The sequence below is a fragment of the Magnolia sinica genome, chromosome 1, assembly GCF_029962835.1.
Source record: "Magnolia sinica isolate HGM2019 chromosome 1, MsV1, whole genome shotgun sequence".
NCBI classification, from domain to species: Eukaryota; Viridiplantae; Streptophyta; class Magnoliopsida; order Magnoliales; family Magnoliaceae; genus Magnolia; species Magnolia sinica.
In genome coordinates, this window is record NC_080573.1 from 106,366,644 (window position 1) to 106,385,889 (window position 19,246).

The 19,246-nt window shown below is 39.3% G+C and overlaps 1 protein-coding gene across 2 annotated transcripts in view; it reads left to right on the top strand.

Moving 5' to 3' along the window:
* LOC131253276 (DNA-directed RNA polymerase III subunit 2) overlaps positions 1 to 19,246 on the top strand; it is a 166,908-nt gene that overhangs the window by 14,662 nt on the left and 133,000 nt on the right. Inside the window, exons 5-8 of one of the 2 annotated variants that reach the window (XM_058254230.1) lie at positions 9,899 to 9,965; positions 10,047 to 10,137; positions 10,232 to 10,284; positions 18,677 to 18,741. In XM_058254230.1, the coding sequence (XP_058110213.1) occupies positions 9,899 to 9,965; positions 10,047 to 10,137; positions 10,232 to 10,284; positions 18,677 to 18,741 (276 nt within the window). Of the gene's footprint in view, positions 1 to 9,898; positions 9,966 to 10,046; positions 10,138 to 10,231; positions 10,285 to 18,676; positions 18,742 to 19,246 lie in introns of those variants that run through there. The other variant, XM_058254233.1, reaches the window with a different exon arrangement.

Sequence of the window (19,246 nt, forward strand, 5' to 3'; positions counted from 1 at the left end):
TGGGGCGTGACAGGCGAGCCCCACCTGTGTGAGGCAGGTGGCTCGTGTGAGGCGGAACCCATGTGATGTGGGGCCCATAAGGGGGGTTCGGCCAAGGACCTAACCCATGGGATGCGGGGCCTGGGCTATGGCATAAAGGGATTGATTCGCCACGCTCTATCAGTTCGAGCTTCTAGAGTAAGTGGTTAGTTGTCCTGCATCAAGACTTCTCGTGAACGAATCTGATAACATTGAAATCTCCCCCAATGCACCAAGGGAGATTATACCTGGCTCGGACTTGGTCTAGTTCAGCCAAGAAGAGGCACTTGTGATTCGGGATGCACGGTATGTATACCACGGTAAACAACCATCTGAATCAGGAAGCTTTGTACTTGAGAATGACTGAAACTGAGAAAGATCAAGTGTAGTACCCTCCGAGATACATAAATTTGTGTTCCATGCGACAAGCACTCCCCCTACTATGCCTTCTGTGTTTAACGCTGACAATCCTACGTTCTTAATTCCCCAAATGCTTTGAAGGATTCCTGTATTGAATTCATCTAACTTGGTTTCTTGCAAAGCTAAAATGTGAATCTTGTACTTCTTGTAAAGCTCTTTGATTTGAATGCATTTGTCATGGTTCCCCAAACCCCTGATGTTCCAATTGAGAATCTTCATTGGCAAACTTGTCTAGTTCCCTTTCCTCTGTGACCATCACTGATGTTACTTGCAATGTCATAATTCACCGAGCTACATAGACTTAACAATTCCCTCCAGCCCTTTTGGAAAATTTGGCCTAGATTTCTATCTGCACATTTCCCTCATCTTTAGCTTGCCTCGTTCCTCAATGAATTTCATGAAGGCTTGGGACATCGTCATCTTCTGCTCCGAATGTCATACCAATAGATTTGCTAACGCATCCCAACATATCTTTGTACCATATCTGACATTGAAGTGGATATTTGGAAGGTCGTCAATAAAATGGGGAGATGAATATCTCCTTCGCTAGCGGCCTGTGTCCAGAGCGTTGGCAAAGACTTCTAAGTTTGTGCCTTCTTCTAGGATGAGAGACGATTCACCGTTTTCGAAGAAACATTCACGACGCACTATCGTTAGACCTCCTTTGGTTCTTGGAGATTCATCCTCGTCGACCTCAATGGTATAGTTGAGCTGACTATCTTCTACTGGTGGATCGATTTTGCCAAGGAAATTGATGAAAAAGGAAAGCGGGGAGAGTTTGGAGCAAACCGATCGGATGGAAGAGTACAAGTGATTGCCTTTATTTGAAATAATCAGTTCGATCTGAAATTGAGGCAATATGTGTCGAGATGAAGGCACGGGAGTCGTGTTGTTTCAAGTGGAGAGAACACGTGCCTCGTTTGATGGCATATGTGTAGCACCGAGATGATATGCTTGGCATGAAACAGGGACACATGTTGGTTGAAGGGCCGCGCTTTCCTGTTGAGGAAATTCCTTTGGAAAAAGCTGGCATGTGATGGTATAGGCATTAATCCCTCCTTTTATCTGCACTTGACACGTGTTGGTAGACTATCGAGCTTTGGATCCGTAGTGTGTATCAGGACTAGCTTTGGGTGAAAAGAAGTCAATTGATGAAAATCTCCGTTAGTCTACTAATAAGATTTTCATATCAAATCTCCTTTAGTATGCCTATAAACTTTTGAAAGCAATCCATTTTCTCATCCTCAAGGTTTTGGTGAGAATTAAATTCCACACATTAGAGAACCCTAGATATTCATAGCACTCCTCCCTAGCCCCTTTTTGGATGGTATGGAGTATAAACTTAGATATTAAGAGGCGAAGGAATACTTTCTTATAGGCTTACGTAGATGTCTTCCCACGACCTCAATCTGCTCCAACATGAGATTTGATGCCATTTCTAAAATGGTTGCACACATCGCTTGAGATACCTTTATCCGTCATGTCATTAACCGCTCGTAAGTTGCTAATAACGTTCCAGACTTACAATCCTTTCCCTTTTAAAGGCCATACTACTGACCCTCTACAAAATGTGGCTGTTTTTCTTTCTGCATTCTACCCCTTCGAAGACCTCAATTAAAGAAAAATATGAAGAAGAAAACAAAAGATGAAACTTGTGGTTCAATGAACACCTTCTCTAAGGAATTTGCTTTGAAGGTGCACAATTTTCTTGTCGCTACTGTCATATACCTAAAAGAGGGAAAGGAATGAACTCATAAGGTTCCATGGTAGTTGGTAGATTTAATGAGGGTGATTTTACCTTCAAATTACCAATAGCTCCTCTCCGTGCAATTGACTTCCTTTTTTATTCTTTCCACTAGCCTTTGGGTTGCCTTCGGATGGATAATAACATTCTTTTGCATCCCATATATTCCACCATCATGCTAACCTCCTTTTTCAACAACTCTTACCGCGATGCTTTTGATACCATTCACTTGGAGACCTAAAACTGTTTCAAAATAACGCAATATGATCCTTTTGACTAGTTGCAGCTCTTGAGCCAACATTCGTATTGAAATTGCGTGGAATAGTCTACCATGGCACGCGGAAGCTTGGTGAAGCTATAGAACGAATGACCATGTCCTTATTTTTGGGGGGGGGGGGGGGGGGGGGGTTTTTTTTGGCCCAAATAAAATTTATGACTTTTAGCATACAATTGCTTACTTAAGCTAATATGGCAATTTAAACTAAGCAAGACAATTAACTCCAAGGCTTCCAAGCCAATAGAGGGTCCAATCACATAGACTACACAACATATACCAATCGGGCAACTAGTCTAACATTGATATTGTTCATGTGTGTGTGGGATGTGCTAATTATTCCAATCCTAACATTCATCTAATCATGTGTACACATAATTCAAGTAAACAATCACATTAAGCATAATTAGAAAAGTGCTTAAATGACAATCCCAAACACAAGCATATATAGTGGTTTGGTCTCCCTACTCCACTCCTAGAAGACGTACTCTCCCTGAGTGTATTGGTATTCACTATTAGAGGTTTTAAATCAGGTTCACCTCTAACCTTTACAGCCATACACAGTGACCGATGTCCTACACAAGAACTTATCTAGCATACACTCCATCGGAGGCTTCCACAAGAGACTTTAATTGGTTTTCTATCAGCTAACCAACACTTCGGTCTTAGTTTAAGGACCTATGTTTACTCTCGCCAAAGTCTCCCATGGAGACTAATATGTACGCACCTGTGTCTGGTGAATTTGGCCCTACACAAGAGCTTAGGTCCTACACAAGAACCTATTGAGTTTGGGTTACAAACTCTTACCCTCAATCCTACAAGAGTCTGTGTTATCGAGACCACAATGATTGCATTGCTGATTACCACGACCATGATCGTAGCTACCACTGAAATCGCTATCACGGCCTCTCTAATTATTTCTACCTCAAAAGTCACCTCCCCCTGAATCTCTTCCAACAAAACGGCCACCATGACCATGACTTCTTGCATCTCCTCTGCCGGATGCAGAGACATGCAAAAGGATCTAAGGTGAACTCTATACACTAACTGCATGTTGAATGCGAGTGAATGCCTTATTGATGATGGGATCTTACTGCCCTCAAGGATATGAATTTAGACAAGCTCCAACTTAGGAAGAAAACCAAAGATAAATTTAGCTACACTGAATTCTTCTCCCTTGTTGTCTCATAGTCTCATAATCGGTAGACAAGGATTGGTATACATTCAATTCTTTTCACATGCCTCACAAGGCTGAATAATACTTTCTAATGTTCTTATCTCCCTGTTGAGCCTGGAGAAAGCCCTGGACATCCCCCCTTGGCCTCACTAGGAGAGAGAAAAGAGACAAAGTGCCTTCTCACCGTCTTCTCTTTCCTTCAGATATGTGATCGTTTGTGGTCCACCTAGTGGGCAGTGTCTCCCTCGGCCCCTACTAGTGGTATAGACAACGACTTTCTCATCTCTCCCCATAGATCGGGGAGAGACCTCTTAGCATAGATGATCTGCATCGCCAAGAACATCGTAGAAAAAGCATATCGCGATTTAGTCGTCCAAAGGTAAGATCTAAATCTTTCATCTTATGTTTTTTATCGTGAGAAATTTGATGTTATTGGAAACTAGGTTCCTAGATAGAATTGATTAATTAGATCTTCGCGAAAAACTGAGTTCCTACTGTGTTTGGACCTGAAAATGCAACAACCCACGTTTGAAGTTAATGCTCATCCACCCCTTCTTGAATTTTCCACAAAGGGTGGGGTATTCCGGAAGGGGCCTGAGCATGCTACCATCTCTGTACATAGCCTGTCTATGCTCTCCCCATATTCACCCATTCTCCTTCCTTTCTTTTCTCTGCCATTCCCTCTTCCCTTGACTCTACGAGCCCTTTTTTCTCAGCATTTGCTACCCAATTTCCTCCTGCTTCTTCTACAACTCTCTCCTTGCCCACCCTAGCTATAGAATCTCGAGGCCCTTTCTTCCACTCCTTTCCTGACCTTTGACTCCCTTGCCTTTCCTCTCCTCCCTTGACTCCGCTGCCCATTTCTTCCTTGCTCGCTCTCCCCACCTCACTTGGCATGTTCCCTTCATGGTGACAACTCCAGATTGATCTTCCTCGCCTTTGTACCCTTGGTCGTCTCATCCAGATATAGTGTCGCCCAGTTCTATCCGATGAGATTGTCCTCACGTTCGACCTCTCCAGCTCCTCGATCTTAATCATGAGAGTTCATGCTCTCGCATTCCCATTGGCAGGTGCATGTGAATGGTATTTTTTTTTTTTTTTATCTTGATGCCATTCTGCTGATCTATTTATTGGCTACATGTTATATATTTATTTTATATTGATTTTTTTGACAACACATGGTTAGGCCCATATAAAAGGGAAACTTATTATTTATAGTTGCTGCTGTTTTTTTTTTTTTTTGTAATATTTTGGTTCCTAAATGTGTAAACATGTGTCTTTTAACATCTCTTGAGGTTTCACTAAAAAATTCTGTCTTTTTCCCAAAGTTTCCCCAATGTTTCCCTCACGGAGTGATATTTTTCCGAGTATTGGCTATAATATTGTTGATACTTTGAACAATTGTGGCAACTCTTCTAGAACCAAATCTTGAAATTATGACAACTCTTCAATTTTAGGCGGTGGTGTTGTAGTGTCATGACGTGTTTTAGGTCAACATTCTCACCCCATTAATGCCTACATGATTCAATGACTCTATTTGACGAATTAGGACATACCAAGCATTGTCATATCCATGGCTCCTCTTGGGGCTCATCATCCTTCTTTGGCTTGAGAGTAATATGCTTACCTTTATATGTGAAGGCATACATATTCTTGTGACCAGAATGGTCATCTTTCTTATTATACAACCATGGTCAGCATAGTAAAATATGTGAGTTCACTAAACATCGCTTGGTCACTTGGATTGATGCAGTCAACCAAAGCAACTTTATATGGTAGTGTGTTTCTCTGTCGTAAGCTTCACCTTGTCAATCATGCTTTGTGAGGCTACATTCATGTTGCTCCCCCCAACTCTGGCAACGTTCACAATTCCTTGCCAACGCTTCACCTATGTGTGGAAAATATTGGCTCGCAACCAATTTTCTTGTTGTGCCTCTTTGGGTGCTATTATAATGCATCTAACTATGGTTTTCTCTTTTAGGCCATCAAGTGATAGATTATCGTGTTCTGCACTTGGTTCCTCATCTACGTTTTTCTCCATTCACATCATCCTCAATGTACAAAACATTATGTTCCTCACAAAAATTGATGTTGCATGTAGGACAAATAGGCAAAGTATCCGCAGCCACTACACTTGAAATAGGGATTAGTGAAATTACCTTGGTTTGGGCAACCAAGTTACCCTTTCTCCACATTTGTTGCGGTTGTATCTGCCTAACACTATTTCTTCCTGTTGAAATGCCATGGATACTCTTGTTTTTGTGCCTCCAATACTATGTGGAGCTACTATTTATGGTGCTAAATAACGCGAACCTGCCTTGCTTGAAGTCAAATAAGACGGGACTCTCCCCCCCCCACCGGCTTGAAAGTTCTATCTGGCTATTATCTTGTTTTGCTCGTGTTAGGTAGCGTCTGTACTTTTGGGACTGCGACTCCATCACAAGTTGTGCCGTAACAGAAATGGTGGGCATGATGGTCCCCACTGTTTTTGTTATGCGTAACGGTTGTTACAGAGGCGTTAATGCCCTTTTAACAATCCGCCTAATTACCTGCAAGAAATCATAAGGTTAGTAGCAGCACTGCAACCAATAACATTTACTCATCTCCGAGTTGGTAAGATATTCCGATGCAGACTGGGCAGGAGATCCTTTTACTTGATGTTTTTAGAAAAAAAGGAAAAAAAAGAAAAAATCCTAAAAATTAGATGATTCTAAATATCTATTCTTTTCTGTTTTGACCATGTTTATGTTGGCGTAACGGTCTGCCTTTGGTGAGATTGCTGTCTCAGCTTGTCTGATGATTTTATGAGTCTGACAGGCTTAGATTGACTGCAAATTCCTAAATTTAATTTCTTAAATATGTAATATCAGTGATAAGATTATATTAGTCATGGACCACATGAGTGAATGATTTGTCAATTAATTATTTATATTTTGTTATTTGCATAACTAATTAATTATGGACAACACCTGAGTAAATGATTCATAAATCATGATTGATAATGTATATAATGTGGTTAAGATGAATAACATAAAGGATTCAATCTGTACATTTGAGCATCCTACACACACACACACACACACACACACACACACATCAACATTAAGTTTCAAAGAAAAAGCATTAATTTTTTTTAAAAATTACAATACGCTATTCATCCAAAATAAAATAAATAGCAATTGTGGTTAACATGACAAAATAAGGCACGAATCTGTACATTTAAGTATCCCGCATATATTTCATGTATCAACAATAAGTTTTGAAGAAAAAAAAAAGCATTTTTGGGTTTTTTTTTTCCCATAAAATACACTTTTAAATTTTTTTTTTTTTTAAATATATATATATTTTTTATTTTATTTTTATGACGATAGGGTGTCCCCACCCCCTTTTTTAAAAGGTGAGACTAATCCCTGCCGATGCACACAATCACTTGCAAACCACATGCATCGGGTAAATCATGGGGAGGGGAATCGAACTCGTGTATGTGGGGAGCAAACCCACGACGCTAGCCATTTGTCCACAACTTGGGCAGATTTTCATAAAAAACATTATTCATCCAAAAGTCAGTTGAAATTAAAAAATAAAGAAAGCAATTGTGATTAATATGAGCAAAAAAGGCAAGAATCTGTCCATTTGAGCATCCTACATATGTTCCATGCATCAACCTTAAGTTTCAAAGAAAAAATGCATTTCTTTGGGTGTATTTTTTTTTTTTTTTTTCTCCATAAAATATACTGTTCATCTAAAATAGCTGAAATTCAAAAAAATGGAAAAAATCAATTATTGTTAACATGACAAAAAAAAGGCATGAATTTGTACATTTGAGCATCCTACATGTATTTCATGCATCAATATTAAGTTTCTAAGAAAAATGCATTTTTGGTTTTTTTTTTTTTCTTCATAAAATACACAATTCATCTGAAAAACTGGCAAAATAAAAAAATAAAAGAAAGAAATTGTGGTTAAGATGACAAAAATGCATGAATGTATACATTTGAGCATCCTACATCCAATCCAACAAGAAATTTTAAAAAAATATAATACTTGCATCTTTTTTTTTTTCCCAAAAATGGATTATGGGGCTTCACTTAAGCCAAATCAGTAAAAAACCTTATTTAAATCTGTAAATATGTTGCAAATAAGGTTGAAAATGGATTAAGATTACTTGAATATGTGAGAGAATTGAAAAGAAGTGGAAAAAAAATTACAAATGCATCAATTTAAATAGACAAAAAAATAACTGTTTTCTGGTGGAATCTGACTGTTATGCCCCCTGTAATGGCCATTATGGTACTATTTTTTCCAGGGTGCCCATTTCACCCCCCTATTGTGTAACAGGCCACACCGATACGGTAATGTAATGGTTGTTACGACTATTATGTAATGGATTCGGCACACCTTGCTCCACCATCTCTTGCTGTATATCCATCCTCAGCCTGTGAAAATATCTAACAACCTGTTGTACCTCTGTTTCATTCGTATCATATCTCATTGTCTGGTCAGAAAACTTACCTGTGTACTCAATAATCGCATTCTTCCATCCTAGGCTAAGCAGTTCTTGAAAGGCCCGGCCCTCATAATTTAATGGTAAAGCCCTCTTCTTCAACTTTTCATTCCTCCCTTCCCGAGTCAATATGGGTGGAAGGCCCCAACGTTGTTGGTCTCTCACAACCGTCTGCCACCAATTCACTGCGGACCTTGTAATTTCAATGCCGAAAATGTAACTTGACAGGCTTAAATAGTTGGAACCACGCAAAGTGATTTTCCAATGCTCTTAACCAATAGTGAAAGGCAGTAGGTCGGCCTCATGCTCAAATCCATGAGTCAAGTCATCTCTACTTGGTGTTTGAGAGCCAACATGTCTAGTTGGATGACTCTTGGACTGCATTTATCTTCGCGGTTAGAATGTGGCTTAGTAGCGCTATTCCAGCAATCCTCTTGGATTTTATTTTTTTATTTTGTAATTTTTTGAGTTTTGAGCATCTAATCATGTGTCTTTGAATATCTCCTAAAGTTTCATTGAAAAATTGCACCATTTTCCTGAAATTTACCCTAGTGTTTCCCCTAGATTGTGATGCATTTATGTGATAAGTGCGATATTTCCTGGTGTTTACCATGATGTTTCTGTATCCTGAGGATGCAATACATAGTGAGATACCGATATGTAAAGCATTGAATTTATGACATTATATTCTTTAATTAGATGCATTCTTAACTATTGTAACTTATGCTATTATCTTGACCTAATCATAGCTTGTTTCAATTGTCTGTTAAAGGATTAATTATTTTGAAATTTTTGCAATGTGTTTCTATTAGTAGCTCTAAGCACATTTTTTTTTTTCTAAATTTTCTTCAATTGTAGAAAAAAGCTTAATTAATTTTTGATTATGTGTTTATATTAGTAACTTACATACAGAGTCATGAAAGTCCTGGTTTGATTTCCAAATGTCCTTTTCAACCTTATTTGACTTTGCGAATCATTGGTTGTAGAGACCTTGCATCCATATTGTGCATGATCCTTATATTTTGGCATAATGCATCTTTGAATATAAATCTAATAGTTTTCTTCATGGCGAGGTGAGGTTGCTATCAATGAGCATGGCTCTATGTCTTTCATATGATTACTGGCTTTTCTTCTTTGGATGTTGGAAGCTAGTGAGTTGAAGTTGTTATTCGTTAGGTGGTGGAAGTTTATTTTTAAAACTTCCTAATAGAATATTGGGAGATCTTGATGATGTGAATGATGTTGTTGGCAAGTAGGGCCTTCTTTTGGACTCTTGGCCTCTTCGAGGATGGTTGAAGGTGTTGTATAGGCTTCTAGGCTTTGCCTTCTTTTTCTTTTTCCTTAGTTTCATGATCCTTCTAAGCAGGTGCTGCTCCCACTTCGAGATGTTCTTCTGTGTTCTGAATCTTCTGATTGAGCTCCAGCTCCCACTTCTTTGCTGTTTATACTTGCTAACATTTTGAAACAAACACTTCCTGCTCCTGCAGCTGAATTTCTTCCTGCTCCTCTTCACGCTTTGCGCAACTTTATTTATTTATTTATTTTTATATGGCTGTTTTCTTATTTCTAAAGCTATCCTTTAAAAGAAAAATCAAATATCCTTTTCATTAAGTGTTGGTTGAGTCCCAAGTTCAACAACTATGGATGTTTTGTAATTTTAATTGTACTAGTTTGTTATAGCTAGTATTCTATTATGTTGACGATTTTCACATATCTACTAATGCCATGACTACTATATACTAATGCCATGACTTGTTGTAGTTATGCTGCTCCCATAAGGGTTGATATACAGTACACAAAAGGAAAGGATGGTCAGAGAATGGAAAAGGTAGCCAAGAAGTACTGTAACATGTAATTGTTGGTTAATAGATTTATTTGAAAGCAACTCACTTGTTTTGATACACAACAGAGAGGAGTTACAATTGGGCGAATGCCAATTATGTTACGGAGTTGCCGCTGTGTTTTAAGTGGAAAGGATGAAGCTGAACTTGCAAAACTTGGTCAGTTGTCTATCTTGTTCACTCTTTTAACTGTTCATTAAACACATTTGTTCTCTTTCGGTTAATATTCTGACCTTGATCTTAAATGTTGTAGGTGAGTGCCCCCTCGATCCGGGTGGATATTTTGTTGTTAAAGGAACTGAGAAGGTAAGATTTTGGCTCCATCTTCTAAATCTGATTTCCATCTGTTGATGTTCCTAGTTTTCATGAAAGAAAGTGGCAATATCTTCCGTTATTTTATTATTATTATTATTATTTTAATATGAATGGTTATTAGCACCAATAAACATGGGAAGGGAGATGATGAAGGGTCAGAATATCATACTGTCATACAACAGGAATACCTGAATTGACAAAATTACAATTATAAGGTTCTTGTGTTTCTAACAATCCCCCCTAAGTTGTACAAGATGTTGTTCATCTGAGGCAATTGGAAACATGAATGAAGAAAGGATAGGGAAGAAGCAACAAGAGAACTAGGGACTTGAATATTCTCCAAAGGTTCATGAGCAAACAGTTTCCTAGGAATGATCCCCTTAGAGCCTCAATTCTCCATTCATGGAAGAAAAGTACAGAAATTTTCAAGTCTCTCCCTTTGTCTCTTGTTACATTTTCTTGGAGAGAACTATAAGAAGTCCTAGTTTGTATCTAATCTTAGCCCTCCATTCCTTCCATGGTAGAGTTGAAAGAAAAGTAGAAATAAGAGAAGATGGAGAAGAAAAGAGTTCAATTTTTATTTTATTTTTCAGAATAGTTAACTCATCCCCTGATAGTCATATATATATAAGACTTAACTCTCAGCAACAGATGGTACAATACATCTCACGAGTGCAAAAATAGAGTAACACACCCATTTTCTAACACTACCCCTCAAGCTAGAACTTAGATATCACACATGCCCTGCCTGCACAAAATGCTGGGAAGGTGAGAAGAATGTGATGCTTTCATCAGGATATCATCTAACTGATTATCCAATCAAACAATTGTAGTAGACAACAATTTCATGGCAATCTTCTGTCAACAAAGTGAGAGGATGATATGTGCATGACTGCTTTGCTTTTTGGGGAGCAATTGGTAAGTCAGATGAAAAAGTCGAAGGAATAAATCCAAGGATGTGTGATGGTTGGCAACTGTCTTTGAGGACGTATCCTTATGTCTCTCCTCGGGCGTATACCTTCAACTATTGTTTTCAATAGGCTTGGATTGTTCCTGAACTGAACTGGGTGGCCAATCACATTAACAAATCAAACAGAGGAAATGCATCATCATAATATGGAGTAACAGTGTTCTCTTGTGACAACTAATAAAGTACGTTCTCAAAGAATGCAACATCTTTGATGAATACCTTTTTTCTAGTCCATGAATAATAACACTTATACCCTTCTGAGTATTGGAATCATCATTGTTATCATCATCACCATCATCATGAATATCGAGGCCCTTGATAGAGTGGAATGACGGAAAAGGATTCATGTAGCCAACCCTTTAGTATAGGAATATACTAAGAAAACACATTCTGTGTCTGGAGGGCCAGCTTATTCCTTGAATGTCCTAGAACATGAAAAAAACAGTAGTCATTTTTTTTTAAAATATTTTAATTTAGAGGAATAGAGAATAAAGGCACTTCATGTTTCAGAAGCTTTAAAGGATAACTACCTCCAATAATAAGATTTGGATCTTATTATCACATAGGCTACAATAAGAGTGGATTTTAGGAACCAACGTTCCTATCACATAAGTTGGCACTTTTTGGTTGGTTTTTACATTACCTGGGAATTCCATTCCTGATCCTATTCTCAAAAAACTTGCCTTGGTTTTTCATTGGGGAATGTAAGACTTGAGGAACTAAAACATAACTTTAGACCTTCCCTAGGCTTCCTTAGGAAAACCTGGTGTATCATCAACCAAAGAAAATTTAATCATTCCCTAACAAATACTTGGCCAACTTTAACATCCTTTGGAAACATAAAAACTAGGGAATGAATTCTTAACAATCAAAGAGGCCCTAAAAGACGAAGATTTCACACCCTACTACACCATTTGGTTGAGGTATGTAAGGACGTGAGGTTTGGAATTTTACATTGCGTTCAAGAAAAAAATTGTGTTAAGTCATATGTAGATATTCCTTGGAACAAAGCCAGTGGGAGTTTTGTGCTCTCATATAGATATTCCTTAGAATAATGGAGGGGGGTTGTGTTAAGTAGGTAGTTGGCATCAAACTTCCACCCCTACTTCTATCATGAATCTTGACAATTTGACATTTTCAGCTCATGTTAGGGTGTTCCCTGTAGGTGACGCGCTACCTCCACACCCTGTTGCAATAAGAAATGGGCAATTATTGGCTAGGGCATTCTTGGTAAGAAGTTTTATTATGTGGACTAAATAGAGCACATGGTATGCAATTTTAGTAATAATAGGAGTGGAAATGAGGAATTCGTTAAAGATTGCTGGCCCAGAAGTATCCCAAAATGACGATTTTCAATATCTTGGATGAATAATTCATGAGTCGTATTAGTTTCTGCTCTAGGGCTTTGCCCTGTTTCGAGTTATATGGTTAGTGTGCGCAGACCGGATGTTGGATTAACCTGAAAGTTGGTGTGTGGGTGGCCCACCCCTGGCCAACTAGACCCAAGCTGATCTTTTTTGGGTTCGTGGGCCCCACACACGTGAGGGGAGGATCCCACGCACGTGCGTCTGGACCCTGTTGCTGTCCACACGTGTGGTACACCTCGGGTTTGTCTCTCTCATTTATTTCACTACTCTCTCATCTTATTTCCCTAACCCTAACCCTAGGTTATCCTAAATCTCAAGTTTTATTCCCTTTTACAACCCTAGGGTTTCCTGAATTGAAACATGTGAATCCTTTGGATTGGGGAAATAATCCTTTGCATGCGTGGATGAATCTACTCTCCTTTGATCATTGTTTGGTCTATAGTTTTAATTGATCTAGCCCTAGCATGTGTAGGCTTGGACCCTTGTAGATCCCCCTTGTTGAATGCTTGGCTTTATGTGGGATGTGGAATTTTTGTGATTGTTTCTAAATTAGTATGATCTTAAGCCTGAAATTTTGCATATCATATTTAATTTCCATGTCCTACATCATTGACCCCAATTATAAAGAGAAGAAAAGTGGCATGATGTACAAACTCAATTTGAAAAAGGCATGCGGCCATGTCGGCTAGGATTTTTTAGATTATATGCTGGATAGGGTGGGGTGTTGTTAGAGATGGAGGAACTGGATGTAGGCTTGTGTGAAATCGGCTTCCTTCTCTCTTTTGGTAAACGGATCTCTAGAAGGATTCTTCAAGGCTTCTAAAGGCCTAAGGCAAGGAGATCCCCTTTCTCCCTACCTTTTTGTGATTGTTGGTGAGGGGCTTAGCAAGATGCTTTCGAGGGGGGGAAGAGAATCGCATAGTTAGTGGTTTCAAGGTTGCAGATGCCGGGCCTCTAATAAGCCATATCCAATATGCGGATGACACTATCTTGTTTTGGAATGCGGATGTAACTTTGGTGGATAATCTTTGTAAGATCATTGTTTGGTTCAAGGCGATCTCAGTTAGTGTGGCTAAAAGCGAAATATTGGGGTTACATGTTCCGGTTGAGGATTTGGATATGTAATGCTGATGCCTTTGGATGCAAGACAACCTTGTTTCCGTCTACGTATCTAGGCCTGCCTTTGTGCATAGGGAAGCCTATGAGTTATTTGTGGGACAAGGTCATTGAAAGAATCGAGAGGAAGTTAGCCAATTGGAAATGCTGGTAGCATCTTTGGGAGGGAGATTGATTCTCATCAAAATGGTTTTTTCGAACATGCTTGTGTATTTTTTGTCCCTTTTCAAGTGCCCCAGCTCGGTGTTGAAGTGTCTAGAAAAGTTGAGGACGGATATTTATGTGGAGAGGGGCTCATGATGGTTGGAAATTCCAACTCTTCTTAAATGGGGGGAAGTTTGTAAGCCAATTTCTGAAAGGGGTGCGGGGACCAAGGACTTGGGGCCGATGAGCATTGTGCTTCTTGGGAAATGGCATTGGAAGCTCTGCTACGAATTGGGAATCTGTTGGATGGAGATAATTGTTAGCAAGTATGGTATGGGAGGCTGGTTTGTTAAGCGATCTTCTCTTTATCGTGTTTCTAGCATTTGGAAAACTATTGTGTCAATGGAACACTTAGTTCAAAGAGGGATTGCTTTCGCTATTGGTAAGGGGGAACCGAATCAGGTTTTGGGTGGATGTGTGGTGTGGTGATAAGGCGCTTCAAGAGATCTTCCCTCGACTAGCTAATATAGCCCCATATCGGTTTGTCCTAGTTTCTCATTACTTTTCTTTCTTTGGCGAATTCATAGCTTGGTGCCCTTGTAAAAGAAGTTTGACTATAAACAATCAGGGGCGGAGATCGTTAATTCTCCCTAATACGTGCTTGATGTGCAAAGACAATGCAGAGTCAATCGACCCACCTATTTACCCATTGCACTTTTACTCGGAAAGTGTGGGACTATTTCCTTGCCGAGTCTCATTTTGATTGGGTTATGCTAGAATCGGTGGAGGCTCTTCTTTGGTCGTGGCATGGAGTAGGTGGCAGGAGAACTATCAAAGTCATTTGGAGGCTTCTTGTTATGGCTATTCTCTGGGCAATCTGAAGGGAAAGAAATGAGCAGTTTTTTTGGAAATGGGAGGTCCATGGTGGACGGGGTGATTAAGACAGTTATGGGCCTTGTTAAGGTTTGGGCTCCCCATGTAAATGGAGATAAGACTACCTCTTTTACTTTCATGTTTTAGCATTGCATTGTATTCTTTTCCTACCTTTTGTTGGGCTTTAAATAAATTCTGTTCTCTCTCTAAAAAAAAGGTTCAATTGAAATCTTTGGTTTCGAAAAGCTAAAATTGATGGTTGCTCTCTTTAAAAAATGGGATTAGTAGGAATTTGTGGAAGTTTTATTGGCCGGGAAAAAGTGGTGAGATGCTTTGTTACAGTCAACTTGCATAAGGACCTGAATGAATTGGAGGTTCTTCCCTTTCTATACGGCATTCTAATGTTCAATTCTCACTTCTATTGCAACCTTGAAACTAAATGAACAGATTGTATGTCATTAGATGGATAACTGGAGGTCAATTTCAATGGATGCTACTAGACTCCATTAGGACACGAGAGTGGATTCATCGCCAATAGACCTTTTTTCGACTTTGTGATTTATGTGATTTACGAATTTCATTTTTTGGGTCTTTGGGGAGGTTTGTTATTACATATTAAAGAAAGAAACCGAAATAGTTAGCAGCAAGTTGTTACATGTCCTTTTGGGCGTGGTGGATTTGTCCTTTATTTGTTCATGTTACCAAGGAAAGGTAGATTTCATGACATAGCGGCAGTGTGTAAACCTATGGGGCTTCTTTTATAGCATTGGCACCAAAGGTTGATGGCGCTGAAAGAGTCGCTGGATTCAGACCAATTATTCTAATTTGGAATTTTTCATAAGGTGATTGCTAAGGTAATGTGTTCTCCTTTAAGAAGGGTTGTCGATTTGGTTATTTCAGAAAATCTGACTGCATTCATTCCAGGTAGTTCTATGTTAGATGGTCTGTTTTGTTGCTAACGAGATGATTGGTTAGTATGGGAAAAAGAGGAAAAGGGCTTTGTTTCTAAGGTGGATATGGAGAGGGCGTATGATTGTATAAACTGGAATTTCCTCCTATATGTGATGTTCCGTATGGTCTTGGGATTGAAATGGTGGAACTTGATTAGAGCTTGTATCTCCTCTGCATGGTTCTTGATAATTCTTAAAGGGACCCCAGTGAGTTTCTTCAAAGAGGAGAGGGAATTAATAAAGGGGTTCCCTTATTCCTTCTCCTTCTCTCTATTTTAGCAGAATCATGATCTAGATTGCTCCTGAACAGTGTTTTATTGCAGGCATTATCAATGGAATTTTTGAAGAATGACAATGTTAGCGTAAGTGTGTAACCCATGTCCAATATGCAGATGATACCCTTTCTTTTTGGCTATGGGTAGGTGTGTGAAGTTGGTTCTCGTAGGGACATTTGCTGTATTTTGAGGTTGTTTCTGGCCTCAGGATGAATCTTTGGAAAAGTTCATCCCTGTCCTAAATCTAGATATTGAGGCATCATTATTGGCTAGGGAACTGGGATGTACTGTTCAGAGCAGCCTTTCAAACACCTGGGTAACTCGATTTTCAGAGGCAGAGTGTGGTTGGAGATATGGCTCTTATTGAAGAAATTCGAAAGAAGATTGGGAATATGAGTGAGCTTCTGTTGTTGGGAGGGGAATTACCCTCACTAAATCAGTACCGTCAATGTTGACGGTCAATCTTTCAGCCTCCCTCTGATGTTCAGCGAAAGTGGCCCACAAAATGGAAGCAATTCAAAAAGAAAAAAGAAAAAAGAAAAATCCTATGGAATGATTGGGAGGGTTTTGCTCAAGTTTCATGAGGTGGCTTGGGAGGTTGTTTGTAAGCCAATGTTGAGTGGGGGCCTGGTCTCAGGACCCTCCAGATGAAATTATAGCACTATGCAAGTGGTGGTGATGATTAGGGTCCAGAGAACCACCTATATTTTGCATGATCTTTGCTGCAAAATATGGTGAAGGTAAAAATCATTGCGACCTAAATGGTGCTTCTCGGAGGGGGTGGTTCTACATCGTGGAGACGTACTTTATGGGTAAGCTCAGTTATGCCTTAATAATCTGTATGTAAGGGTTGTATCGAACGAAATAGTAATATTCTTGTTTGACTGTTGGTGCATTGCTATTTTGCTCACTGAAAAATTTGGAAAAGCTATACTTTCTAAGGATGGGCGGCTATTGTATGGTGTCCCATCTTCATGTGCAATCTTCGGTATGAGGGGATATACAATGTTTCTTTCTAAGGAATCTCTTGAAGCTCTATGTGTCTCCAAGGCTGGACCAGATTGAAGGATCTGGGAGCTTGACTCTGGTGGTCCATTCTCCGGATGATCATTGGTGATAGCGCCATCCAATGGTGATGGGAGGAGAACTTCAGTTTCTCCAAGATTTGGAATGTTGTTGCCCCTCTCAAAATCGAAGTGTTTGTTTGAACAACATGCCTCAACAAGATCCTCAACATTGACCACCTTAAGAACAGAGGTATGATGATCCCAAACAGATGTGATGTTCTGTGCCAATAAAGAAAATGTAGACACATCTTTCTCCTTTATGCTTGTGCCAGGAAGTGTGGAACTTGATGCTTTCAAAATTTGGTGTCAAGTGGGTGCTTCCCAAATCTGTTACGGACGCAATCGACTACTGTTTGTTGATAGCGTGTGGTTCGATCAGTCTTGCAATGTGGAGTTTGCTGTTTCATGCAGTAATCTGGTCGATCTGGATTGAAAAAAACTGAAGAATATTTGATGGAACGTCATCCACTGTAGGTGTGCTGGAGAGGAGGGATTATAGTCTAATGACTCTCATCATCTACTGGACAAGGGTGGACAAAAGATTCCATGACTTTTCTCTGGTCCTTTTCAAGTTGAGTTGGCCTCAAGTGACCAAGTGCTCCTAGGAAGTTTTCAGTCCAACTATCCCCTGGCCTCCCTCCTGTTGGTTATTTTAAAATCAATTTTAACGGAAGCTCTATTGATAACATAGGTCCAGCAGGGGTGGGTGCTGTAGTTCGGGACTGCAGCGTCATTCTATTGAGTTTTCAGATTCAATTGGATACTAAGACTTGAATACCATGGAGGCCGCTGCACTTCTTCAAGCTGTAAAAGTGGCTGCCCAGTTTGATCGCTTCCCAGCTATTTTTGAGGGAGATTCAAAGAACTCTACAATGTGGGCCTGTGGTTGTGATATTTGGTGAAGGGTTGTGGATCGGGTGGAGGCCCTGGGCCTGTGTGAGGAGAGACTTGTCCTTCATATATATACCATAGTGAAGTGAAGGGAGTGGCAGCTTCCCTGGCTAAATCGGGCACAATAAGAGATGACCTCGTTGTGGATAGGAGATAAAATTTCCTCTCTGCTTTCTTTAAAATCATCTTCTTTTCTTCATATGCCTCAGGGTCTGTATTTCTGTCTTTTTGTTTCATTGGGGCTGTGTGTTTTTATTCTTGTCCCTTTGTCATGCTTTCGATGGGTTGTATCTTTTCCTCTTTGCTCAATCTAATCTTTGATTACCCACCAAAAAAAAAAATGACAATTAGGGGTTTGATCAAATGTTTTTCTGAATAGTTCATTCTATTGAACATAAACTCAGTTGTATGTTGTCCAAACTAACTAGTTCTTGCATATTGTGTGTTTTGTTTCTTCTTGTTCATGTATTGAAGAAATTGTAGCAAGAGTTAGTTTTTGATTAGTAGATATCTTTGGACATCATCTTTACATAGATAGCTTATGTTTTTTCGTAGCCTTTTCAACTTCCATGTGATTTACCTTTTACATTGGTTGCCTGGTGCATCCAAACTTGATTGTGATAGTTCTCTAATATTGTCTATCACTTCTCTTGATTGATGTTTGAGTTCTTCATTTTAGTTTGGCAGTTGCTTTGTTGGGGCTTTGATGTCATAATTACTATTCTTGTAGGTGATTTTGATTCAAGAACAACTTTCCAAAAATCGAATAATTATTGATACTGACAAAAAGGGACGGTGAGTTTTTTTGATGGAATTGTGGTCAAAAGGAAATTTTCATTATTTTATCTCTATGAGCTTGACAGGTTGTAGCCATATTGATAATAACAATCTTTATTATTAAGAGAATTGTTAGGTTTTCTTTGCTTCTCATCCGATCATGTGCTTATGAGCTTGTTAGTCATTCGATAGTAGAATCGAGTCATGAGGATGAGTCAGAATTAGTAAGCAGAGCTAGTTGGGGTTAGTGTTGTCATACGCTATCGCATAAGCAATTATCCCATCACATATGCCATTCTGGACTAGTGGACCACATATGCCATGGTGGTATATGTGGTTATTTTGCGGTTGAGACTTATGCAGTCGCATAGAGAAGTATGCGACCACATAAGCCATAGTTATGTGATTATGCCATCTTGTATGCAGTCCGCGATGGCATAACCTCCAACGGTTAGAATTTTGATCGTTGGGACTTTCTTTCCTTTCCTTTCTTCTTCTTCTTCTTCTTCTTCTTTTTTGTTTC